The sequence below is a fragment of the Geotrypetes seraphini genome, chromosome 9 (genome assembly GCF_902459505.1).
Source record: "Geotrypetes seraphini chromosome 9, aGeoSer1.1, whole genome shotgun sequence".
In the NCBI taxonomy this organism is placed as follows: domain Eukaryota; kingdom Metazoa; phylum Chordata; class Amphibia; order Gymnophiona; family Dermophiidae; genus Geotrypetes; species Geotrypetes seraphini.
Genome location: NC_047092.1, coordinates 94,942,808 through 94,969,239, shown reverse-complemented (window position 1 = coordinate 94,969,239; position 26,432 = coordinate 94,942,808). Strand labels below are relative to the sequence as shown.

Sequence of the window (26,432 nt, the reverse complement as noted above, 5' to 3'; positions counted from 1 at the left end):
CGCTGTAGCTCTTTCGTTAAACGAATGTTATGGGCATGGGACAGCAGCAGAGGTAAAACCTGAAAGCGATATAACCATTTGGGAAAGAGCACCATGTTAAAAAGGGCTACCCGGCCTGCCACCGATAAGGGAAAAGTGGACTAATTCTGTAGATGTTGTGAGGTGTCTTGAAGCAATGGGGTGATATTGCTGGTGTACAGGGTCGTAAGGTCTCTGGGGATCTGTACTCCCAAATAGCGAATTGAAGTCTGAGCCCACGTAAATGGGAAGTGACCGCTCCATGTCTGTTGTAGTGTCATGGGGCTAGCTAGGGCCATAGATTTCTGGTAGTTCAATGTAAATCCCGAATAAAATTTGAATTCGTCAAGCGCTTGCAATAAATATCGAACAGAGTGAGCGGGGTCAGTTAGCAAAAATAATAGGTCATCTGCAAAGGCCAACACTTTGAGTGAATGCATCCCGAAGTCCACACCCACTATGTCGGGGTCCTGAGACACTGTGCGAAGAAAGGGTTCGAGGTACAATAAAAATAAGAGGGGTTACAAGGGACAGCCCTGTCTAGTTCCCCTCTCAATAGGTATTGGGTCAGTAATAGTGTCATTGTAAGTAGTCTTGCTGTTGGAGTGGAATATAAAGGGCGTAATGCTGAGGCGAACCAGCCAGATATCCCCATACAATTTAGTACCTCAAAGAGGTACGTCCAATTGACCTGGTCGAACGCTTGTGCCGCATCCAAACTGAGTAGAAGCATAGGAGTGTGATGGAATTGCGTGTGCGCTAAGGCTATCAATGCTTTACGTACGTTGTGTACTGCTTGTCTACCCTGTACAAAGCCGACTTGTGTGGATGCAATCACATCAGGGAGAAGGGTCGCTAATCTATCAGCTAAGATTTTGGACAGAATTTTGATACCTACATTCAGCAAAGAAATTGGGCGATAGGACTCGGGAGCTGAACTGTCTTTGCCAGGCTTCAATATCAACGTGATTAAAGCCTCATGCGCTTCTCCTGGGAAATGTTCATCCTGGATTACCTGGGAGTAATAGTCCCTTAAAAAAGGACTAAGCTGCCCTGAGAGCAGTTTATAAAATTCTGCCGTAAAGCCATCCGGCCCTGGAGCCGAAAAATTTCGTTGATTGTGGATAGCTTTATGTAGTTCTTTAGAGGTGATGGGTGCATTAAGAAACCTAACATCCGATTCAGAGAGCGGCTGTAAACCAGAGTCCGTGAAATAGTCCTTAATAAGGAGTTCAGCTCCCGAGTCCCGGCGCCCATATATCTTCCCGAGGTGGGACTGAAAAATTTGTGCAATGTGTTCAGTAGTGTGTTGAATTTGGCCCGTACTATCCCTCAATCCCAAAACATAACGGTGACCCCGCGCCTGGGAAGTCAAGTGGGCTAATAACTTCCCTGCCCAATTTTCATAGCGATGGTAGCAAAATTTTTGATACAAGAGCATTTTCATCGTATGCTCATGTATATAGGGAGTTGAGGGTCGTTTCCACGGAAGCTAAGTGTTCCCTAGCGTGGCGGGTCGGGAACAGGGTATACTGACGCTTAGCGCTTGCTAGTTCTTTTTCCAACCGCAGTATTCCCCGGGACAAACGGCGATTACGTGCTATTACATAAGCTATACAATCTCCTCTGAGCACCACCTTAGCCATGCTCCAAAACAGTGTCGGATCATTGCTATGCTGACCATTAAAGTCTAGGAATTCACCCCATTTAGTCGTTAGGTATGTTTTGAAATGGTCATCAGAAAATAGATAACTAGGGAAGCGCCAACGTACAGGTCCGCGTAAACTGAAGCCCACATTCACATCTAGCCAGATCATCGCGTGATCTGAAATCACCGCCGGGCCTATTACCGCTGCATCCACATTTAAAAATGCTCTGCGCGTGGTAAGGATGTAATCCTTCCTAGATTGTGTGTTATGTGCTCTGGAGTGGTGTGTGTAATCCCATTCAGTGGTATGGAGAATTCTCCACGGGTCCACCAGATCTAAAGTGGCGCAAAGATAGGGCAGGCCTCTGGTATGAGATATACTCGCACCAGGTCCCGGCTGAGAACGATCACAAGTCGGGTCAAACACCTGATTGAAATCCCCTGCAATGTATACCAGATCAGTAACCCGCCCAAGAAGCATGGCAGTTAGACCCTCAAAGAAGAAATGGTCATAGGTATTAGGTGCATATACATTCATCAAGTAAAAGGAATATGTGCCTACTGACAGCTGCAGCAAGAGGTAACGGCCCTGTGGGTCCGAGGCTACTACTTTTGCAGTGTAAGGCAATGTCTTACTAATCAGTATCGCCACCCCTGCCCGCTTATGAGTTGAAGATGCTGCTACCCAGGACCTCCTCAATTTCTGATGTTCTAAGTCTGTAAGTCGGGTTTCTTGCAGACAGGCTATGTCTACCTTATGTCGTTTGAGCTGTGTTAAAAGTTTTGTTCGTTTTATGGGAGAGGTAATGCCCGAAACATTCCAGGATACTATTCTCAAAGTGTTAGCCAGCAGATACAAAAGGGTCTAGTACAAACATATAAAATGCTAAGTGCGGAAAAAATCCACCCTGGGTTCCCAGCCATACCCAGGGCAGCCACATGACGCTCAGGACCCGCCCGAGCAACACCAGTACCATGGTAAATGTCAGGTGCAGGAGTCTCGCAGCAGGGTCTGATCCCACCCTTCCCAATAATCGAAAGAATACCAGCAGCAACCACGTAGGCCAAGGACTCCCCCCCTTCCCAACCTTCTCTCCAATTGCATGGTTGTGGTCACAGCCTCAGGTTCACCCTAGGCGGTCCCAAAGGTGTGAAAGATCACAAAACAATGCCACTCCGGGCCCCGAGTTCCCATACAGTAAATACAATAGTCATAGGAGCAGTCTGCAGAGCAAATGAACATTAGGATGAGCTCAAATATACAGTATATCAATTTCTGAACTAGAACAGGAAAAAACACAAAATTGTAAACAAACTTAAACCAGAATAGCAAGTAACAGCCATATTATCTGAGATCCAGGCTTCCCCCAAACCAGGAGATCCCGGTGCATCCACAATGCCACAGGCACACAGGAGCATGTGACAAACAAGGAAGCACACCATGTGCTCTCTCATGTAAGGTTCGACTGGGGCAACACCTGAGTGTTCACATAAAGGGCTGCCTCAGCCGCGGCCTCAAATACCTGCCAGCGTCCCTGATGGTAAATTTTCAAAGTGGCTGGATATAAAAAGAGAAAGCGTATTTTTTTTTCAGCCAAAGAGGAGCAAAGTGGGTAGAATTGCTTCCTGCGCTCCGTTAGGGCCACAGAGTAGTCCTGGAAAATGCGCACCTCAGACTCCTCAAATGCTAAAGTCTCCCGAAGTTGTTTATATTTGCGCAAGATTTCCACTTTATGGTTATAGTTTAAAAGTTTGGCTATTACCATGCGAGGCCTCGCCTTTCTTGCTTGTTCTCGGCCTAGCCGGTGTGTTCTCTCCAGTCGAATAGGTCCCAGGCCCTCCTTCAAGGAAAAGGAACTGGTCAGCCAGGCCTCCAGCACCTGCAGGAGCTTAGGACCAGGTACTGTTTCCGGAATCCCCAAAAAACGTAAGTTAGATCTTCTGGATCTGTTTTCAAGATCATCCAGTCTTTCTCCTTGTTTTTGAGTCAGAGCCTGCAGTTCCTGTAGCGTGGTGTTATGTGCCTGCTGTGTATCCTCGACACTGGAAACCTGAGTCTCCAGCACTGTGGTGCGGCTAGTAGTCTCCATAAGTAGATTTTCAAGCTTTTGGAGGTGTCCAGAAAGTTTTTCTATGCTGGGCTGCATTGCCACTGTTACTGCTTGAGTGAGGGCCGTCAGCGCCTCCGGTGCTATTTGCTGAATCGCGGCTGTGGAGGTGACCGGCGCCATTATGTCAGCACCGTCCTGCGGGCAGTCCCGATCCTTTTTTTGAGTGCGGGTGGACATCGGCGACGCAGGAGATGACAGAAATCTGTCCATATATTGTGCACAGCAAGCGCTGCAAAGCGCTGTCTCCCGGCTCACCTCCAAAGGCTAGTAAGCTACTTAAGCCTAACTAAGAAAAACCTCCACAGACTCCAACGGATTCAGAATGCCACGGCCAAGCTCATCTTCGCTAAAAGTAAATTTGACCATGTCTCCCCGCTCCTGGCCAAGCTCCACTGGCTTCTGATAATCGCCAGAGTCCACTATAAATGCGCCTGTTTAACTTTCAAAATCCTATATGGTATCCTCCCTCCCTTTATCCCTCTTTCTTGGAATTCCTCAAACCCTAATACCACCAGATCCTCCCAGAAATTAAAACTATCCTTCCCCTCGCTAAAAGGCATTTCCCACACAGGAAAGCTAGGGACCTCTCTCCACTTCAAAATCACTGAGTTCTGGAACAACCTTACCTCCCCTCTTCGGAATTTGAGCTCTCTCCAAGTTTTCCGCAAACATCTGAAAACCTGGCTTTTCTCAAAAAATGTAAGTCTCCCTCCAACTTAGGAATCAAGGAAACTCTTATATCTTGCCATCCCAAGTCCTGTAAATTTTCTTCCCACTTCTACCTCTAACCCTCTGTTGTAGTTCCTTCCTATTTCTCCTACTGTAAACCGCGTCGAGCTCTACGAACGTGGAGATGATGTGGTATACAAACCTAAGGATTAGATTAGATTAGTAACAGGGCGCTTCAGGACTCGGGGCCTGGGAGCTCAGGCAGCCTGCTTCTGCCTTGGCTCAGTGCATCACGTGATCTCCAGCATTGAGGATTTAAAGTTTTTTGTGTTAAGGGTTATTCAAACAAGATGGAGGGGAAGTGATCTAGATTCTTTGCTCTTGAAAGAAGAACAACGTTACATTCATAACTTCAATACAGTGACGCCCAATGGGTTGAATATGGAACTCGACCTGAGACCATTCTTGTGATTATTTATAGGTTATGAGAGCATAAGTACTTTCCGTTTTCCTTATTTTTGTATCACAAAAACTCCATGGTTCCTATGTTATGTTTTGTCTCTATCAGGACATCATTTAGATATGCCTGTGGTCTATTTTTCATTAATTCTATTTTTTATTAATCATATTTTTACAGTATTTTATGTGTACTAGAATCAAGGTGGCCTTATTGTTGAATATTTCTTTTTATAACATATACATTTTTTAACATATATATACCTTTTTTAACTAAACATAAGTTAGGGAAAATGATTCCCTTCAAAAGGCCATATGGGCATATAGGATATTCTTGACAATAAATCTTCAAAAAGCACTTAATTATGTTAATGTGTTTATATATCCTTTATGGTGAATTAATGCCCATCAACTTGTCTCCATTAGCATATTCAGTCCGCATGAAATTCTTCTTCTTTTTTATTTTTTTCCTTTATTCTTTTTATTTATCTTTATTTTTAATTAGCATGGCACTAAAGGCAACGCTTATATTTTCCCTTAAGGTTACTTCAAATTCAGGCACATCAGTTAATTAGGTAAGCGCGCCACATCACACGCTCCCGCTGGTGTTATAGTACACCCTTCCGGTACTTTCCCCTTTTTCTAGCAGCGAGATGTTTGGCACCAGTCGGTCGTAGTTGGATGCATACGCCGTAAGCAATGTTCTATTTATCTGTTATGCTTTCTTAACCATCTGTTATGCCTAGTAAATCGAGGTTAGGGCCCGACTGCTGTTGGTTCCTCTTTTATTTACAATGTTATTGGCTAGTTTTACCGTTTTCAGTGTCTTCTCGGCCACTTGTGTATTTGTATTTGGGTAGGTTTGTTTTTGAAATTTCATTGGACAACCGGCCAGACACTCAAACATAGATAGAATGATGTAAGTTACATTGAAAACATTTTTTAAGTAAGGTTGGTTGAATTTAGTTTTTGTAGGCTTCAATTTCACAACATCATTTTAACTTGATTTCTGTGCCATTGATCTCTCTGCTAAGGCCGTAGGTAAGGTTGGCTGTAGTTTTTGTTGGTTTTCAAGCATCATTATAGATTGCTTTCAGGTTTTAGTCTATTTGCTTGTTCTACCATAGACTTGATTCTATTTTATCAAATTTTTGTTAATTACCCTTTTATACAAAGTGAGGGAGCTTTTCCAAATCAGCTTGTCCTTTAGTTGCCACACTTACATTCAACATTTTAATATGGTTGCGGTTTGATTTATATATTTAATTTGTATGGATATATATGTTTTCAACATTTTTTCTTTTTCCTGTTCCCTCACCCTTCCTTTTTTCCCCTTTCCTATCCCCTCCCCTTCTTCTTTTTCCCCCTTCCCCTTTTCCCTTCCTCCCCCTCCCCCCTCCTCCCCTCTCTTTCCCCCTTCCCCCTCTCTTTCTTCTTCCCTCCCCTTCCCCTTTTTTTCCCCCTTGCCTCCCCCTTTTTCCTTCCCCCCTTCCCTTTTCCCCTTTTTCCTCCCACCTCCCCATACCCCCTTTTTTATTCCTTCCCCCTCCCCCTCTCCCTTCCTTCCCCCCCTTTTTCCCCTTTTTTTTTTGCTTGTTCACATAACTAGAAAATATTCCTTATTGAAACTTTGGTCAAATCTATGTGAGTGGTAGCATTCTCTGTATAGAATCCTGCGTGATTCTTAAGGTATGGTTTTTATAGTTTGTGATGGTAACTGAGTATTTTAGGTTTTGTTAAGTTCTTAGTTTGATGCTTTTTGAATTACATATTTAAGCGTTATCTTTTAGCTAGTGTTATATATATTTACTAGTTGTTTAGCCCGTTACATTAACGGGTGCTAGCAGCCCTTTTCCCTTATTTTTACCTCCTCCCCCTGTCCAGCAGTAGCTCTTCTCCTTTATGTCCTGCTCCCCCCCCTGTCCAGCAGTAGCCCCAGGAAAAGAGTGAGGATCACAGGACCAAAGCTTTTACTCCAATCCTCTTGATGCCTGACATCCAAGTAGGGGAAATCCACTCTCCCACCTCCTTGCTCCTGCTGCACTTCCTCCTCGGCTATACACACGCACACACACACTTACATACAGCTCTCCGGCTCCTCACGCCCCTCCTCCACCTTCCGCTTCTTCGGCGGAGGACAACGTTTTCTTTATTTTCTTTTCGCGTGTTGGACCTAACAGCCCGAGCCTCCAGCAGTCTAACTCTGAAGTTGAAAAAAACTTCGGCCCGTCTCCATGCTCGGCCGTGGCGGGATACAGCTGCCGCGGCCTGCGGCGGCCGACATCCGTCTTGACTTTTTTTTTTTTAAGTTGAAAGACGCGGCGGTGGCTCCTCTCATGATCCCCACCTGCGTCGGAAGTCCGACGCAGGCGGGGATCGTGAGAGGAGCCACCGCCGCGTCTTTCAAAGAACCGTAAGCCGCGCATGCGCACTTCCTATGTGTCGCTACAGCTCACGGAAAACCGGCGCACATATAGGAAGTGCACATGCGCGGCTTACCATTTTATTATATTAGATGCAAAGGCATTTTTTTCCTACTCATGTGTATTTACATTTATATTAATTTTTAACAATACAAAATTGTTTATGATATATGTTCTAATTTTATTAAATATGATTCTTAGTATTATATTGATTGATTGTTTTTAATATTGTTATTACAGCATTGTTTAAATGATTCATTATGTAGTCATGATATACATGCATATTGTTTTGTATTTTTAGATAACTTTTATCTCAACGATACAAATTAATATGATGTTATTTATTATTAATTTATATGAAGTTATTCATTTTTATGTGTATATATGTATTTATAGACTCCTGAGGCAGGTCAGTCGGCCGAAACATGTAGATGTCGAGTCATTGAGTCATAGAGTCATTTGAATGTATCATTGTGATATTGGAGGAATAAAGATCTTCACATTATCAGATGAGTTGAGGACACTTTTTTAGTGCACATCATTCAGATTTGGACAATTCCATTTTGGTTTCTTTGTATTTGTGTCTGTGGTTTTGTTTTCCCCTGTTTTGTTCCTTTACAATGCATTTGAACACTTTTATATACGTATGGAAATGGTTCAGAATTAAAGTTAAAGGGAAGGAAGGGGGATTTGTTCAGAGATGTTTTGGGACTTGCATAGAACTAAAACTGTACACTGGCACTGGTATGGTAATCTTTGTTGTTTTGAATTTTATAATAAAAGTAAAAAAGAAATACAAGTGGAAATAAAGAAGTAAATAAGAAAACAAATGATTAAATGGGGGCATGGGCAGGGCATGGGTAGGGCTATGGGGCCCAGTGTACTTGTGTGCCTAAGGGCCCTCGAAAAATTAATCCTGCCCTGGTGGAGAGTAGTATTGTTGCACGTGATTACCTTATTGACACTGATAATGTAATAAGGAAAGGATGAGGCAGTGCAAGAGAGCAAGTGCAAGATCTGGTAGCCTGGAGATAAATATTTTGGTGGTGACTAGATGAAACTGGGAAGGTGGTAATGTATGAAAACTATCAGATGATGATCAGAAAGAGGAAGAACTGAGAGAAAAGAACTAGATCAAGGCTGTGGCTATACTGGGTAGTAGACAATAGCTAGAGGTTGAATGAGGAGGTAAAAGAAGGAACTTTGAAGCATAAGAGACTGATAGATCATCAATATGGAAGTTAAAGCCTTCCAAAAAGTAAAATAACACATTTTTTGGAAGTTTAGAGCAGTGTTTCTCAGTATGCGGTATGCGTTCCCCAGGGGGTACGCAGGCCACCTGTTGGGGGTATGCGAGCTGCTTGCCTCCCGGGATCTCTGTTTGCCAATCCCACTGAAGCCACCGCCACTGTCGCAGACTCCTCCCTGTTTCCCAGCCTGCTGCACCCCCCCACCCCAAAGCCGACCATGCCAACCGACATGCTCCATTCCTCCCTACCCTGCCACCTCCGCATTTCCGGGCAGGGATGTGCCAGGTGTGTTCAGTAACTGCATTTGGCTGACCCACAAGCCTTCCCCCCGATGTCAATTCTGATGTCAGAGAGAAGGTTCTGGGCCAGCCAGGCAGCAATTGGTTGGCTGGAAACCTTCTCTTCGACGTCAGAATTGGCGTTGGTGGAGGGGGAAGGTTTATGTACAGGCCACATGCAGTCGCAGTTGCTGCACACACCTGGCCCAACCCGTCCCTGCCTGGAGTTGTTACGGCTGCGGCAGCAGCAGCGTGTCAGGTGGCAGGGTCAGCTTCGGGGGGGGGGAGGTGGTGCAGTGGGTGGGGAGGCAGGGCGTAATCGGAGGTGGGGGGATGGGATGGAAAATGTTGGGTGGCAGGGTCGGTTTCGGGGTGGGCGCAGCGGGCAGGGAGGCAGAGAGGAATCAGCGGGGGGGGGGGTATGGAACGTGTCAAGTGGCAGAGTCCGCTTGGAGGAAAGAGGAAGAAAATTTGGACTCATGGAGGGACAGAGAGAGATGTTGATTGGGAAATGGAATGAGGTCTGGAAGAGAGGAAGCATGCAGGAGGCAGAAAGAAAGAAATATTGGATGCACAGTCAGAAGAAAGTGCAACTAGAGATTCATGAAATCACCAGACAATAAAGGTAGGAAAAATGATTTTATTTTCAATTTAGTGATCAAAATGTGTCAGTTTTGAAAATTTACCTTCTTTTTCTATATTTTGCTCTATATTTGTCTATTTTTCTATAGTTGTTACTGATTGCATATATTAAAGCCATCTGCCTTGACCTCTTTGAAAACCCCTGAATATAAATGATAATTAACATTTTCAGTGTGTACAGTGTGTTTTGTTTTCAAAATTTGTGGTTACCATTATGTATTAATAAGATTATATTGTGTGTATATGAAAAATGGATGAATTGCGTTAAAATTAGTACTATTATTATGGGGGTGGGTTTTGGGGCAGAGCTTGGGCAGGGGTACTCGGTTGGTATTTGTTGGCTTGAAGAAGTTGAGAAACACTGATTTTGAGTATTGGTCCCTGCGACCCTTTGACCTTTCTCATCAGTGGTTGTATATGGAGTTTCTTCTCTATCAGTTTATACATGTGGTTGCTGATTAAGGTTTTTTTTGCTGAAACACAGCTATGTCAGGTCCAGTTTTTTTGTGCTATCAACCACTGGATATAATAAACTTGTTTTGTTATACACCTTAGAATAACTGCCTTGCTTTGTTGTTTCTTACGTTTCCCTACATGAGACTGTTTGATCCTTCTCTTTTGTTTTGCAAAGGGAGAGTAATGCCTTCAACGGGTTTATTCTATCTCAGCACCAGTAGAATCCATTAAACAATACAATTTCCTGAATTTTTGTTCAGATGTGCTTTTTCCTACTGTTTTAGCTGCACAGAATAAAGAAGCCTTTAATTTTTAGTGTTTTATACTTATAAATTATATATATTATCTAAATATTCCATGTGTTTTATTTGTAGGATTTTACAGTGTTTGGAGGCAGTTTGTCTGGTGCTCATGCCCAGAAGATTTGTAAGGTATTGTATTTTCATTGCTCAAGTGAACTTTGCCCCTACATTATTTTGGAGTATAGTACATGACCCCTGGATGCCATTCAAAATGTGAAGCACTCATTTCATCCATACTAATGAATGTGTGTGTGTGTGTAAAACCTCATTGCCTGTGGAAGAACTTCCTAAAAGCTTTATCTTTTATTAGCTTTATGTAATGATAATTATAATTTATGTTTATTTTAGTCCTCCATTTTTTTAAATTTGTAATTCACTTAGAGGTCCAGATAAGCGATTGATTGTATCAAATTTTTAATAAAACTTGAAAACTTGATAATCTCTGTCTAATAACCTAGCTGGTTTTCTTTTCACTAATTTAACTTCCTCTTGAATTCTTATTCCAATATCTTCTTTCTGTTTTCTCTGTCTATATTTTATTTTTTTATAACAGTACTTTTTGGAACTTTAAAAATTTTCAACTGATATTTCTTATCCCTCTGTTCCCTGTTTGCTTATTGGTAAAGCAGGAAATCAAGCTTTCATAAATTAAAAAAATAGCTTACAAGTGTAGAATTCTGCTGAGGATCAGCATGCCTCCTATATGATGTCCTGAAATTTTATTATTATCCCAGGACAAGCAGGCAGCATATTCTTGACTGATGGGTGACGGCACCGACGGAGCCCCGGTACGGACACTTTTAGAGTTGATTGCACTCTAAGAACTTGGAAAGTTCTAGAGGCTGCATCGCGCATGCGCGAGTGCCTTCCCGCCCGACACAGGCGCGCGGTCCCCAGTTTCTTAGTTTCCGCGGAGCTAAGAAGACGCGTTTTTCAACGGCCGTTGAAAATTTTTCTCCACGCCTTCCCGCTCGCGAAAACCCCCTTGGCTCTATTGCCTCTTTTCTTTTCTTTTATTTTTGTTAAAAAAAAAAAAAAAACTTGTATTTTTTCTTCATTTTTGGTTTTTCCCCGGCGGGGCCTTCTGCCACCATCGAGGCCTCGGCCTTCGATTTGGCGGAAGCCGTTTTTCCTTTCATGCCCCCTCAGCCAGGGTTCAAGAAGTGCCGGCGGTGTGCACGGCCTATCTCCCTTACGGACCCGCACAACTGGTGCCTACAGTGCCTGGGTCCGGAGCATCAGGCGTCCACCTGCACCCGCTGTGCCACGTTAAAAAAACGTACTTTAAAAAATCGTGAAATTCAACAACGATTACTTTTCGGTACCGAGATGTCCGATCCCGCGACATCGACACCGGTATCGGCTCCGGTACAGCCGGCACCTACCTCATCGACACCGCGTGACACCGCACCGGCGTCGCAACACCCAGGTAAGCCGGCTAAGAAGCCTTCCCCGCTGGAGCGTCCTCCGGTCTCGATTGCAGCGAGTCCAGTCCTGCCGACCGTGAGGCGCCAGCGGAAGCGCTCCGCCCCTATTGAGGTGAGTCCCTCGACATCGGGCTCCTCATCTCCGGGGTGTAGAGCGGCACCGCTGGTACCGCAAAAGAAAAAGGCGGTACCGGTGCCTTCATTAGATGATCGCATAGCGGCCATCCTCCAAGTACAGCTTAAGGAGCAATTACAACAACTCCTTCCAGCTATCTTGGCTCCGAATCTCCCGGTGCCGGTCCGTACTGAGCCACCGGTACCGGCAGTGGAACAGCCTATATTGTCTGCATCCACTGTTTCGGTACCGGTACACTCGGCCTCATCGGTGTCGATGCCACTCCTCGCACCGGAGCCGACATCCCACCACCAGTCGGTACAAACTTCGGCACCGATGCGTCCGGTGACTTCTCCCGGTACCACATCGATGAGGTCGGGTAAGTCACTGCGCAAGTCCCGTCACTTGGAACCATCCACCCCTGAGTCTCGGGACCGTAGTTCCAATATTAGGGACCCTGATCTGTGGGGTGATTCCGAAGAACCTTTTCTATCAGAGGGTGAATGTTCTTCGGATGAGGATGATCCTGTTGTTCCTGACCCATCCTCCAAGCATGACTCTTTGTCTTTTACTTCCTTTTTAAAAGACATGTGTGAGTCTCTTTCCATTCCTTTGGAGGCTGAGTCTAAAAAGTCTAAAGCCTTTCTTGATGCCCTTGACTTTGACCAGCCTCCAAAAGAATTTTTGAAACTCCCTCTTCATGACATACTGAGGGAAACATTTTACAAAAATCTAGAGATTCCTCTTACTATCCCGGGAGCTCCCCGCAAATTGGACTCTCTATATAAAGTCATCCCTATCCCAGGGTTCGACAAGCCCCAGCTTCCACATGAGTCCCTTCTTGTGGAATCTACACTTAAAAAGTCTTCAGGAGCTAGTGTTTATGCTTCTGTCCCTCCTGGCAGAGAAGGTAAAGCCATGGATAAATTTGGTAAGCGTCTTTACCAGAATGCAATGCTCGCCAATAGATCTGGCAACTATGATTTTCATTTTTCATTCTATTTAAAGCATCACCTTACCTCCATGGCTTCCTTTGAGCAGTACCTTCCTGAGCGAAAACGACTGGCTTTTCGCCAATGTTCCTCTTCACTTTTTCAGCTGAGAAAGTTTATGGTAAGATCTATTTACGATACTTTTGAACTTACCTCTCCAGCAACAGCTATGTCTGTGGCCATGCGCCGCCTTGCCTGGCTGAGGGTATCCGAGCTTGATGTCAAACATCAAGACCGGTTAGCTAATGCACCGTGCTTAGGGGATGAGCTGTTTGGAGAGTCTATGGACTCAACTACCCAAAAGCTCTCCGCCCATGAAACACGTTGGGATACTCTCCTCAAGACGAAAAAGAAACCTCCACCGGCACGGCCTTTCAGACAACAATCGACCTACCAACGCCGTTATGTGGCTCGTCCTCTGCAGTCAGCTCCACAACAACCTAGAAGGCAGCGTCAGCAGCAACGGCAGACACCTAGACCACAACAGCAACAGCCTGCCAAGCCGCCTCCTCAACAGAAATCCACACAGCCCTTTTGACTTACTTCTCCAGGGCATAGCCAGCGTCCAACCATCTTCCCTGCAACCTCAACCTATAGGAGGTCGTCTTTCTTTTTTCCTCAGCCGGTGGGAAGTTATCACTTCGGACCAATGGGTCCTCAACATCATCCACCACGGCTACTCTCTCAACTTTCAGAACCTCCCGGTCCCAAGTCTACCAAAAGAATCTGCTTTGAACTCTCCTCAATCTTCCCTTCTTCTTCAGGAGGTTCAATCCCTCCTCCTTCTAAACGCTATAGAGGAAGTTCCTCCAGATCAAAAGGGGCAGGGATTCTACTCCCGTTACTTTCTGGTCCCCAAAAAGACAGGAGACCTCAGACCGATTCTAGATCTTCGCGATCTCAACAAATGCTTGGTCAAAGAGAAGTTCAAGATGCTGTCTTTAGCCACGCTTTACCCTCTTCTCAATCAAAACGAATAGCTATGCTCCCTCGATCTCAAAGAGGCATACACTCACATACCGGTCAATCTGACTTCCAGACAGTACCTCCGCTTCATGATCAACCGCTGTCATTACCAATACAAGGTACTACCCTTCGGTCTTGCCTCCTCTCCAAGAGTGTTCACCAAATGTCTGATTGTGGTAGCTGCCTTTCTACGCTCTCACCACCTTCAAGTCTTTCCTTATTTGGACGATTGGTTAATCAAGGCCGATTCAGCTCAGACAGTGCTCCTGGCCACCAACCAAACCATCCTGTTTCTACAACTTCTGGGGTTTGAGATCAATCTTCCCAAATCTCATCTCATCCCCACTCAGAGACTTCAATTCATTGGAGCAGTGCTAGACACAGTCCTCATGAGAGCATTTCTACCGGCCAACCGTCTTCAGACTATCCAATTTCTCTGTCAGCAGGTACTTCTTCAGAGTTCCATATCTGCCAAACAGATGATGATACTCTTAGGTCACATGGCTTCCACAGTTCATGTAACACCTTTAGCACGTCTTCACCTGCGCACTCCTCAATGGACCCTTGCTACCCAGTGGTCCCAAGCGACGGATCCTTGCTCACGACACATATCTGTGACATCATCTCTTCGTCAGTCTCTACAATGGTGGTTGATATCCTCAAATCTCTCCAGAGGTCTTCTGCTCCATCTACCGCCTCATCAACTAGTCATCACCACCGACGCATCCCCTTATGCCTGGGGAGCTCATTTGAACGAATTCCAAACTCAAGGCCTTTGGACAGCCCAGGAAAAGAAGCATCACATCAATTTCCTGGAACTCAGAGTGATGTTTTACGCCCTCAAGGCCTTCCAACACCTTCTCTTTCCTCAAGTCCTCCTGCTGTGCACAGACAATCAGGTTGCGATGTACTACATCAACAAACAGGGTGGAACAGGCTCTCGCCTTTTGTGTCAGGAATCCCAGAAAATCTGGACTTGGGCCACAGCTCGCAGCCTATTCCTGAAGGCAATCTACATCCAAGGAGAGCAGAATTCATTAGCGGACAAGCTCAGCAGAATTCTCCAACCTCACGAATGGACTCTCGATCCTTCAACCCTACAGTCCATCTTCGATCATTGGGGCACTCCTCAAGTGGACCTCTTTGCAGCTCCTCACAATCACCAACTGCCCCAATTCTGCTCCAGAATCTATACTCCTCACCGTCTGGCAGCGGATGCATTCCTTCTGGATTGGTCCAATCGGTTCCTGTATGCTTTTCCTCCTCTGCCACTCATGCTGCGGACCTTGTTCAAACTCAAGAAGGAACGAGCCACCATGATTCTGATTGCTCCTCGATGGCCCAGACAACATTGGTTCTCCCTTCTTCTTCAACTCAGTTCCAGAGAACCTTTGCTACTTCCTCTGTTTCCTTCTCTGCTTTCGCAGCATCAGAAGACCCTCCTGCATCCCAACCTTCAGTCTCTACACCTGACAGCTTGGTATCTCTCGGGCTGACTTCAAACAACTCTCTTCTCTCTCAGCCCGTTCGGTCTATTCTGGATGCTTCCAGGAAACCCGCCACTCTGCAGTGTTATCATCAAAAGTGGACAAGGTTTTCTTCTTGGTGTCTTCTTCATCATCATGATCCTACGTCTCTTCCAGTGGAGACCTTGTTGGATTATCTGCTTTCTCTGTCTGACTCTGGCCTCAAATCTACCCCCATCAGAGTCCATCTCAGTGCTATTGCTGCGTTTCATGAGCCAGTCCATGGGAAACTCCTTACAGCTCATCCCCTGGTCTCCAGATTCATGCGAGGTCTTTTCAATGTTAAACCACCCCTTAAAGCACCTCCTGTTATCTGGGATCTGAATGTGGTTCTCTCCGCTTTGATGAAGCCCCCGTTTGAACCTTTGGCGACAGCCACTTTCAAGTTTCTCACTTGGAAGGTACTTTTCCTTATCGCTCTTACCTCTGCCAGGAGGGTCAGTGAGCTACATGCACTAGTTGCAGATCCACCTTTTACGGTCTTTCATCATGACAAGGTGGTTCTGCGTACACATCCAAAGTTTCTCCCTAAGGTTGTCTCTGAATTCCATCTCAACCAATCCATTGTTCTGCCTGTCTTCTTTCCGAAACCTCATTCTCATTCTGGGGAACAGGCTTTACATACTTTGGATTGTAAGCAAGCTTTAGCTTACTATTTGGATCGTACTAAGCCCCACAGATCATCGCCACAACTTTTTTTGTCCTTTGATCCTAATAAATTGGGTCATCCTGTTTCTAAGCGTACGCTGTCGAATTGGTTAGCAGCGTGCATTTCTTTCTGCTCTGCTCAGTCCGGACTGACACTGGGAGGTTCCGTCACGGCCCATAGAGTTAGAGCTATGGCAGCATCTGTAGCTTTCCTCCGTTCTACGCCTATTGAGGAAATCTGCAAGGCTGCCACTTGGTCCTCAGTTCACACTTTTACATCACATTATTGTCTGGATACATTTTCCAGACGGGATGGTCACTTCGGCCAATCTGTTTTGCAAAATTTGTTTTAATAATGGCCAACCTTCTCTCCATCCCTCTTTTTGTTAGCTTGGAGGTCACCCATCAGTCAAGAATATGCTGCCTGCTTGTCCTGGGATAAAGCACAGTTACTTACCGTAACAGGTGTTATCCAGGGACAGCAGGCAGATATTCTTGCATCCCACCCACCTCCCCGGGTTGGCTTCTTAGCTGGCTTATCATAACTGGGGACCGTGCGCCTGTGTCGGGCGGGAAGGCACTCACGCATGCGCGGTGCGGCCTCTAGAACTTTCCAAGTTCTTAGAGTGCAATCACTCTAAAAGTGTCCGTACCGGGGCTCCGTCGGTGCCGTCACCCATCAGTCAAGAATATCTGCCTGCTGTCCCTGGATAACACCTGTTACGGTAAGTAACTGTGCTTTATGGGAGTGAGAAGAGAAGGATATTAATGGATTTCTCAAATGAAATAGAAATGCACCTGAGAAAGATTTAGTTTTTAAACACTACCTGTAAATTGTTATATTAACTGTGTTTTGTTAAATGCAATTTTGTTTAAATATATTGAAAAACTCTTAATAAAAACAGCATCAGTAAAATTAAATACACAGTGGGTGCAAGTTGGCCCTTCATAGCACTACCAGAAGAACACAATCCATAAACAGTATACCCCCTTACAGTGTTCATAGTCCTAGCAAAAACGTCCAAATTTGTTGGGGTATGCATAATTGCCAGTTTATACATAGTGTAAAAAATGGGCCAATGGTATTCTATTCTCCATTCTGTTACATCCCTTCCGGATTCCATACTTTAGGTGTTCAATCCCAACCTGCAAACCAGGAGTTGCAGAAATCCAACACTTCTCTGAGCACGTGCTCCACCCCCTTAGACTGAAAGCTAGAAACATATCCAGTTCCAATTTCTGCAAGCCATTTGTGCAGAAGTCTTTTGCAATTTTTCTGCTTATTTTTCTTATTTTTTCCACTTAAAGTTCACTTTTTTAATAGCTTCAAGGCCTTGAGATCCCTTTCTGGTGATCCCCTGTCAGTGGAAAGGATGCAATCCCATGGTGCCGGACTGCTGCTTCACAGAGAAACTCTGGTGGAGCCAGCCTGCTGTGTGCCACCCTTCCCAGACTTGGGGCCCATTCCCTTGGGAGTTTGCTTATCCGCTGACCTCGTTTTAAGCACCTGAGGCTATATGCATGCTGCCTTTCCAGTCCCCGACCACGTGGCAAGAATCTGTGGGGAGCGGAGGTCATAGTCGGTATCCGGCCAGCTCGCAGTTAGAAGAGAAGTTTCTGAGGCGGAAAATCCTTTCCTTCCATTCAGCTGCTGTTGTTGCAACCCGAGCTCCTGGTAAGCGCAGCCAGCCTGGTTCACAGCAACTGATATTTCTCCTAGCGTGTTCTCTCCAACTAGGGAATCCTTCAGGCTCCCTAGGCATCGGCCTAGTGTGAAAACATCAGGTAAATAACCATAGTAAAAGCAGGCAAGGAAAATCACATACATCCAGAAAGTTCAAAATAAAGATATACTTTTATTCCTGACCCTGAGTCATTCTGCTCTGATGTTATCAGCAAGCTGCAATACTTTCCAACACCTTTGTTCAGGAACCAAAACATAAAATGCTGGGCAAACTTGGCCACATTGGCTTCACAAACAATAGTCAGTTTCTTATTTCCAAAACCGAAAGAAAAAAAACAACCCATAAACCAGAATTGTGGCTGGACTTTAGTTCTTTGCAACTCAGTCCTCTTCACCAGCCTTAAAGGGTAAAGATAGGGTCAGCAATGCTCTCTTCCTATGAAGGAGCAGTAGAGAGAAGTACACAAGATTCTTGTTGCATGAAAAAATAAAACTTTTCAAAAACCAAAAGTAAACTGACAAAAGTTGGAACTCTGACACAGGCAGCTAGGGAACTTATACCAAACGGAGTTCCTCTGTGGCTGACGTTCCCTGCAGTAAGCAAAAGGCTCCGTAGCTTGCAAATGTTCAAGCAGTTTAAGGCAACAGTGTGACAGAATTCTTCAGAGCCTAGCTCTGGAAAGTTTAGACAATTCTGTACACAAAATAAACTCAGTCCCAAAACTTCACAAAAAACAGGTATGAGAAAGGATCATAACACTTCTAATCTTTCAGCTTGTGTTCATGGCTTCCAATCTCTTATTAGCCACACTGGGCATACCAATATCCATGGGTTCCCAGCTTTCCAACTGTTTCTCACGGGTGGGTTCAGACACCTTTGACATATCCACCATCTCACAGTCTCATCCCAGCTCTGCAGCATTCAGCTGGGGAGCTGAGTCATGCTGCCTCTCAGACTCACTTTCCCAGCCTCTCTGCTCTTCTCCTTCTCTGGGTCTCAGCTGCCTCGTTTTAACAGGCTCCCAGCCACCCCTCCCTGCTCTGAAGAGGGGGAAGAGAGAAAGCTCCCTCTGTAGCTGTAGCTGTGTCTGCTCACGTGACAGCTTCCTGCTAGTTCTCTGTCTTTCTGGGAGGTGTAGTTTCCTGGCTCCTGAGGTCTTATGAGATCTAAAAGCAGGCTTGGAAGAGTGACCTGCAGCTGGCCTGCACTCTTCCTGGCAGTCACTTTCTGTCTCGTCAATCTCGTTGCAAGAGAGGTCAGCGCTATCATATTCAGCAGAGCCAACCTGGTCAGCTTTCCATAGGGGCTTACTGCTCTTCCTAGTTAATCCTGTGACGAAGCTAGGAGGAGAGCTAGATTTGTCACAATTCCCCACCCTTAAAAGCTGACTCTCTCATGTACCTTGGGGACTTCCTGTGTTCTCTGGGATGCCTTAAAGCAGTGGTTCCCAACCCTGTCCTGGAGGACCACCAGGCCAATCGGGTTTTCAGGCTAGCCCTAATGAATATGCATGAGAGAGATTTGCATATAATGGAAGTGATAAGCTTACAAATATGCTCCATACATATTCATTAGGGCTAGTCTGAAAACCCGATTGGCCTGGTGGTCCTCCAGGGCAGGGTTGGGAACCACTGCCTTAAAGGGTAAAGACACTGAGGACATAACCAGGCGAACACAGGCAGATACAGGGGGCACAGAGGATATAGCAGGCACAGAGGACAAAGCAGACACATATCAGGCGGACACTGAGGACATAACCAGGCAGGCACAGTAGACATCCACAAAGCAAAAAACAAAACAAAACTGCAGACTATGTACAGCATGCAGGCATTGTTTATTTCAATAAATCTACAACCTTATTACCAACCAAGGGACCCGACACGGTCCGTGTTTCGGATAACACGCTTTCATCAGGGGTCCTATTAAACATAAATGATAATCCTAAGATGATATAATGTGTACAATTGCTACAGCAGACACAGAAAACATCCACAGGAGACCTGCAAGCGGGCAGTAACGGAGGCAGCAGACAGAAACAGGATGTTGAGCTACCCAGTTTTCTGCACCGTCTGCAATATGTATGACTACCTCCCTTCTGGGAGGTGTCTTATGTATGCGGTCGATGTGGAGAACTGGAAAGCTTGAGGAAGCAAGTCAGACTTCTGGAGAGCAGAATACTGGAACTGGAGGCACTTCATGCAGTGGAGGAGGAAGACAGAGATACAGAGATGATCAAGACGGAGCACACCATCGAGGAAGAAGTCCGGGACCTGGAGAACTTCATAGAAGAGGCATACAGGGAGGCCGTGGAAAAGCACCAACTACAGTGGGACCGCCAGGATACGCCTACAGAGATCGTGGACCAGCAGACGGACAGCCAGCAGGAGGAAATGGAGGACACAGCAGCAGGATCTGGAAGCAGCAGAGGGATCCCACAAGAAGACGATCTCCAGGATGAGAGGAAATGGATAGGAACAAAGGACACAGACCTACAGTTGGAGAGATGGACATATACCACGGACACGGACCTGCGACTGGAGAATCAAGAGAAGATAGAGAGTACAGCAATCATCGTGGGGGGACTCTATCATCAGGCAAGTTGACAGCCACATAGCAGGAAGAAGACTGGATCGACTGGTGACCTGTCTACCCCCCGGAGCTAAGGTAGAAGACATAGTGAGCCGCATTGATAGGATTGTCGATAGTATGGAAGAAGAGGACACGGCAGTGATGATCCATATGGGGATGAACAATGTGAGCAACAGGAACTACAACAGAGAAGTACTGAAGGACCAGTTCCGGATGCTAGGAGAGAAGCTGAAGATCAGAACGCAGAGGATAGCATTCTCGGAGATCCTGCCGGTATCCAGATGAAAAGAGACAGATGGAGCTGCAAGCAATCAACGCGTGGATGCGACGCTGGTGTGAGGAAGGAGGATTCCACTTCGTATGCAACTGGACGACGTTCTGGGGGAAGAGCAAGCTATTCAGGAAGGACGGACTCCACCTCAGCAGAGACGGAATGAGGCTACTTACAAGCAACATCAAGAGAGAAGTTGAGAAGTTTTTAAACTAGGAAGAAGGGGAAAGCCGATAGTCGACCAAGAGAGCGAGTCGATGATTCGGGAACCGGTATACCCGGAGGATACAGTGCAGGAAGATGGAGGGGAGGTCTCACCAGATCTCAGACAGGACAGACCGAAAGAGACACAAGAGGGAAGGACATGCAAGGAGGGAACAGGCTGCAAACTCAAGTGTATGTACACGAACGCAAGGAGCCTTAGAAATAAGATGGGTGAACTAGAAGCTATGGCACAAAAGGATGACGTTGACATCATTGGCATCACGGAAACATGGTGGACTGATGAAAATATCTGGGACACGGTGCTACCGGGATACAAACTATACCGCAGAGACAGAGTGGCTCAAAAGGGAGGAGGCATTGCCATATACGTCAAAGAGGGAATTGAATCTACTGGAGAGAACATGCTACAACGGACAGATAAGTTAGAGTCTCTATGGATCAAAATTCCAGGAACAAATGAACCAGAAATGAGGATAGGCATCTACTACCGACCCCCAGGGCTGTCCGAAGAAATTGATGAAGAAATGACGGATGAGATTGAACACAACTGCAAGGGAGGCAATGCAGTTGTCATGGGTGACTTCAACTATCCGGGGATAGAATGGAAGCTAGGCACCTCCGGCTGTGCTAGAGAGACCAAGTTCCTAGAAACGGTAAGTTTGTTTCCTGGAAGTCAAGGAAAACACAAGAGGAAACAATTCTGGACTTAGTTCTAATTGGGCTGCGAGGACCGGCACAGGATGTAGAAGTAGAAGGGACGCTGGGAAACAGTAATCACAATATGATCCGCTTCAACCTGGAAATAGGGGTTATACGTTGGCCCAGAACGACGGCCACGGCCCTAAACTTTCAAAAAGGAAACTCCGAAGAGATAAGATGTATGGTGGGGAAGAAAATTAAGAAGATGATAAACAATATAAGAACGCTGGAGCAAGCTTGGTCTCTTTTTAAGGATACGGTCACCAAGGCGCAAAATCTAAATATACCACGTATCAACAAGGGATCAAAGAGGAAAAAGAATAAAGAACTGGCATGGCTCACTGTAGAGGTTAAGGAAGCGATCAAAGACAAAAAACCTCGTTTATTGAATGGAAAAGATCGAAAACGGATGAAAACTGGAATAAGCACAAACAACACCAATGCAGGTGCCATAAGGCGGTAAAAGTGGCAAAAAGAGACTACGAAGAAAAAATAGCCAGGGAGGCAAAAAACTTCAAGCTGTTCTTTCGATATATTAAAGGAAAACGACCCACGAAGGAAGCGGTGGGACCGTTGGATGACCAAGCAATAAAGGGGGCGCTAAAGGAGGACAAAGAAATCGCTGATAGACTGAACACATTTTTTGCATCTGTATTTACCAAAGAGGATATACACAGCATACCGGAACCCATCAGGTTATAAGCTGGAAGCGAAAACGGGAAACTGACAGGGTTGACGGTCAGCCTAGAAGAGGTATACAGGCAGATTGATAGGCTTAAGAGCGATAAATCCCTGGGACTGGATGGCATCAATCCGAGGGTCATCAAGGAACTGAAAGGGACTACAGCTGAACTACTTCAACTAATAACCAATCTGTCGATCAAGATTTTGGAGGACTGGAAAGTGGCGAATGTTACGCCGATCTTCAAAAAAGGTTCAAGGGGAGATCCGGGAAACTACAGACCGGTGAGTCTGACCTCGGTACTGGGAAAGATGGTAGAGGTGCTGATAAAGGACCGCATCATTGATCACCTTGACGGACACGGTCTGATGAGGACCAGCCAGCACGGGTTCAGCAAAGGCAGATCTTATTTGACGAACTTTCTGCACTTCTTCGAGGGAATAAACAGGCAGATAGATAAGGGTGACCCGGTTGACATTGTATATCTGGACTTTCAGAAGGCGTTCGACAAGGTTACGCATGAACGACTACGGAAAATTGCGTGCCATGGAATCGAGGGAGAAATACTCGTGTGGATTAAAAACTGGCTGGGCCATAGGAAACAGAGAGTGGGGGTGAGTAGGCAATACTCAGACTGGAAGAGTGTCACAAGTGGGGTGCCGCAGGGCTCGGTGCTTGGACCCATACTCTTCAACATCTTTATAAACGATCTAGACATAGGTACGACGAGCGAGGTGATTAAATTTGGGATGACACAAAGTTATCAACGTGGATAAATGTAAAGTAATGCATGTCAGTAAGAAAAATCTCAGGCAAGAGTACAGGATGTCTGGGGCGGTACTTAGGAGTTCTGATCAACAAGTCGATGAAGCTGTCCACATAATGTGTGGCGGCGGCGAAAAGAACGAACAGAATGCTAGAAATGATTAAGAAGGGGATCATGAACAGGTCAAAGAAGGTTATCATGCCGCTGTACCAGGCCATGGTGCGCCCTCACCAGGAGTACTGTGTCCAGCACTGGTCGCCGTACATGAAGAAGGACATGGTAATACTCGAAAGGGTCCAGAGAAGAGCGACTAAGATGGTTAAGGGGTTGGAGGAGCTGCCGTACAGTGACAGATTAGAGAAACTGGGCCTCTTCTCCCTCGAACAGAGGAGATTGAGAGGGGACATGATCGAAACATTCAAGATACTGAAGGGGATAGACTTAGTAGATAAGGACAGGTTGCTCACCCTCTCCAAGGTAGGGAGAACGAGAGGGCACTCTTTAAAGTTGAAAGAAGATAGATTCCGTACAAATGTAAGGAAGTTCTTCTTCACCCAGAGAATGGTGAAAAACTGGAAAGCTATCATAGGGGAAAACACCCTCCAGGGATTCAAGACAAAGTTAGACAAGTTCCTACTGAGCAAGGACTGGTAAGGCTAGTCTCAGGTAGGGCATTGGTCTTTGACCAAAAGGGCCACCGTGTGAGCGGATTGCTGGGCGCGATGGACCACTGGTCTGACCCAGCAGCGGCATCTCTTATGTTCTAGGCCATATGCCAGCTTGTCCCCTCTAGTGTGAGAGAGAAACTAGAAATGTGGCTGTTCATAAAAGGTATGGGCAACTGCTTGGGAAAGAGGTTGGAAACCCAGGTCTGCTAGGTGAAGGTTTAGCAGCCTGGCATACATTCCATCTCGCTGTCATCCATGTGGGGCCTAGGCCAGGGGTGGGCATGACATGAAGTTCATTATGGAAATGTGTCAAAGCCAAATAGCTTATGGCTCTCCAGGACACTCACTGCCTACCCTTGGCCTAGGCCCACCAGCCAGCAAGGAGAACAGTGAGACGGAATGTATGCCAGGCCGCTTCATCTAGCAGGCCTGGGTTTCCCACCTCTCTCCCGAGTCTCCGAGCAGTTGCCCACACCTTTCGTGAACAGCCACGTTTCTAGTTTCTCTCTCACACTAGAGGGGACAAGCTGGCATATGGCAGGCCAGGAAACAGCCTTAGCTATTTATCGACAGCTATGAGTGTTTGCTGCTTATAGGTAGGGTGACTATCTTTAATCAGGACAAACAAGGTCGAGACATGACCCTACTCTTAACCCAACTTCAATGTCGCTGTGCCTTCACCCCATAGTCTAAGTTAGCATCCTATGTGGCCTTTGATGCTTCTCTGTCTCCTTCCCTACTGCTGACATGGTATAAGGTTGGCATAGGTCATGAGTAAAAGGAGGATAGATTGACCCGTGTACTTTTGACTATTTCAATACATCCCCCCTCTATGTAGCAACTTATGGCATCCCTACTTGGGTGGGGGTGGGTATGTGTGAAGGTTGAAGGCACACCACCAGAATGGAGGCCTTCTCCCTGTATACCACGCTGACTAATTCAATTTGCATGTGGCCTGTGTGCTACCCTGAACAAGGTGAGTCACAAACCCTCCATTAAATGGCTGACTTGTCACTGTAGAATGGAAGTGTGGTAGCTAGCCTGACCCCATCATGCGTAGCTTCATCGGAGTGGCAGGCAGCTCACATGTAGATAGCATTTAAGCTGATAAAGTAGGTTGGGGGGGTGTGGACATGAGATGAAAAGCCTTCTTTCATATATTGCTTTTATAAATATGTGTAGTTATCTGTCTGGACAGTGGTCTCAATAAAGAGCATGGCTGGATTAATATGTCCAGACACCATTTTACCCTGGTAACAAGGGTTGATGTTACAATCAGTGGCCCTTACTGCGCAAAAACAGTCTTGCAATTGTTGTAAAGATAGAGAACCTAGGAGCAGCATTATGCTTGGTCAGGGTGAGTTACAAACATTTGAATAGCTTTACTGGATCAGCCCAATGCTAGCCCCTTCTCACGGTGTACAAGGCAGCTTCCTAGTAGAGAGCTGCACGGGAACGGGGATGACGGGAATCCCGCGGGACCCGCGGGTTCCCCCTTTGGGTCACGGGGATCCCGTGGGGACACCCCCTAGGGTTGCGGGGATCCCGTGGGGACGCCCCCTAGGGTCACGGGGATCCCGTGGGGACGCCTCCGAGGGTCGCGGGGTTCCTGCGGGGTTGGATCGCAGTGCACTCGAGCCACGAGGGTAGTCTCCTTCTCCTTACCTGCCCTGTCGCAGCACACAGCCGAACGGAAATCTTCCCGATGTCAGCGCTGACGTCGGAGGGAGGGCTTAAGCAAAGCCCTCCCTTCCTCCGACGTCAGCGCTGACATCAGGAAGACTTCCGGTCGGCTGTGTGCGGCAGGGCAGGTAGGGAGAAGGCAATGGCGTACGAAAGAGGGGGGAGGGGGCGGTCCGCCCCGGAGAATGTGCACAGCCGGTCAGGTCCCCCGATCGACCAACAACAGGCCCGGCCGACAAATCTCCTTGCCCTGTAGCCGCGAATCTAAATTACCTCTTACAGCAGCTTCACTACTCCAGCTGCTGTAAGTAGGTAATTTAGATTCGCGGCTACAGGACAGGGAGATTTGTCCGACCGGGCCTGTTCTGTTGTCGGTCCGGTGCAAAAGCGCCACAAAGGTGGAGGCAGGGAGGGAGGAAAGGTGGAATGGAGAAGAAAAGACGCTTAAGGGGGGAGAAGGCCGCTGAAAGCACTGGGGAAGACAAAGGGGTGGAAAAGAACGCTGAAAGGACATGGGGTAAACGGGAAGAGGGGGGGGGGAAGGACCCTGAAAGCACTGGGGAAGACAAAGGGGTGGAGAATGCCACTGAAAGGACATGGGGAAAACAGGGGTGGAGAAGGCCGCTGAAAGGACATGGGGAAGACAGAGGGGGGAGAAGGACGCTGAAAGGACATGGGGAAGACAGAGGGGGGAGAAGGACGCTGAAAGGACATGGGGAAGGCAGAGGGGGGAGAAGGATGCTGCCTGACAGGACATGGGGAAGATGGTGGGGGAGAAGGACACTGAAAGGAAATGGGGAAGAGGGAATGGGAAGAAGATGCTGGCAGGGAAGAAGGCAGAGGTGCCAGACTATGGGGGGAGCGGAGGGAAAAAGATGGGTGCCAGACCAATTTGGGAGGGGGGAGAAAGGGAGAGGCACAGTAACAGAGCAAATGGAAGACACAGAGAGAAGAGAGGCAGTGGATGGAAGGTATTGAATGAGAACATGAAGAAAGCAGAAACCAGGCAATAAAGGTAGGAAAAAAATTATTTTTTTTTTAATTTTTTTGCTTAAGGATAAAGTAGTATATTAGTTGTGTTGATAAAAATTTATAAACATTAGAGGCTCTGGTAGAAACCCGTTTACAAAGTATGTATTCTTCCCAATTAATATTTCCAAATTAATAGTCTTTTTGCTTATTTTTAAATGGGTTTCTACCAGAGCCTTTAATTCAGTAGCATAATTAAATGAAATAA

General features: G+C 46.2%; 1 protein-coding gene across 1 annotated transcript in view; it reads left to right on the top strand.

Annotated features, from left to right (window-relative positions):
• The window catches only part of PCCB (propionyl-CoA carboxylase subunit beta), an 892,977-nt gene that overhangs the window by 281,095 nt on the left and 585,450 nt on the right, over positions 1–26,432 (top strand). The window contains exon 4 of the mRNA XM_033959104.1: positions 10,326–10,382. Within this exon, the coding sequence (XP_033814995.1) occupies positions 10,326–10,382 (57 nt within the window). The remainder of the gene's footprint in view (positions 1–10,325; positions 10,383–26,432) is intronic.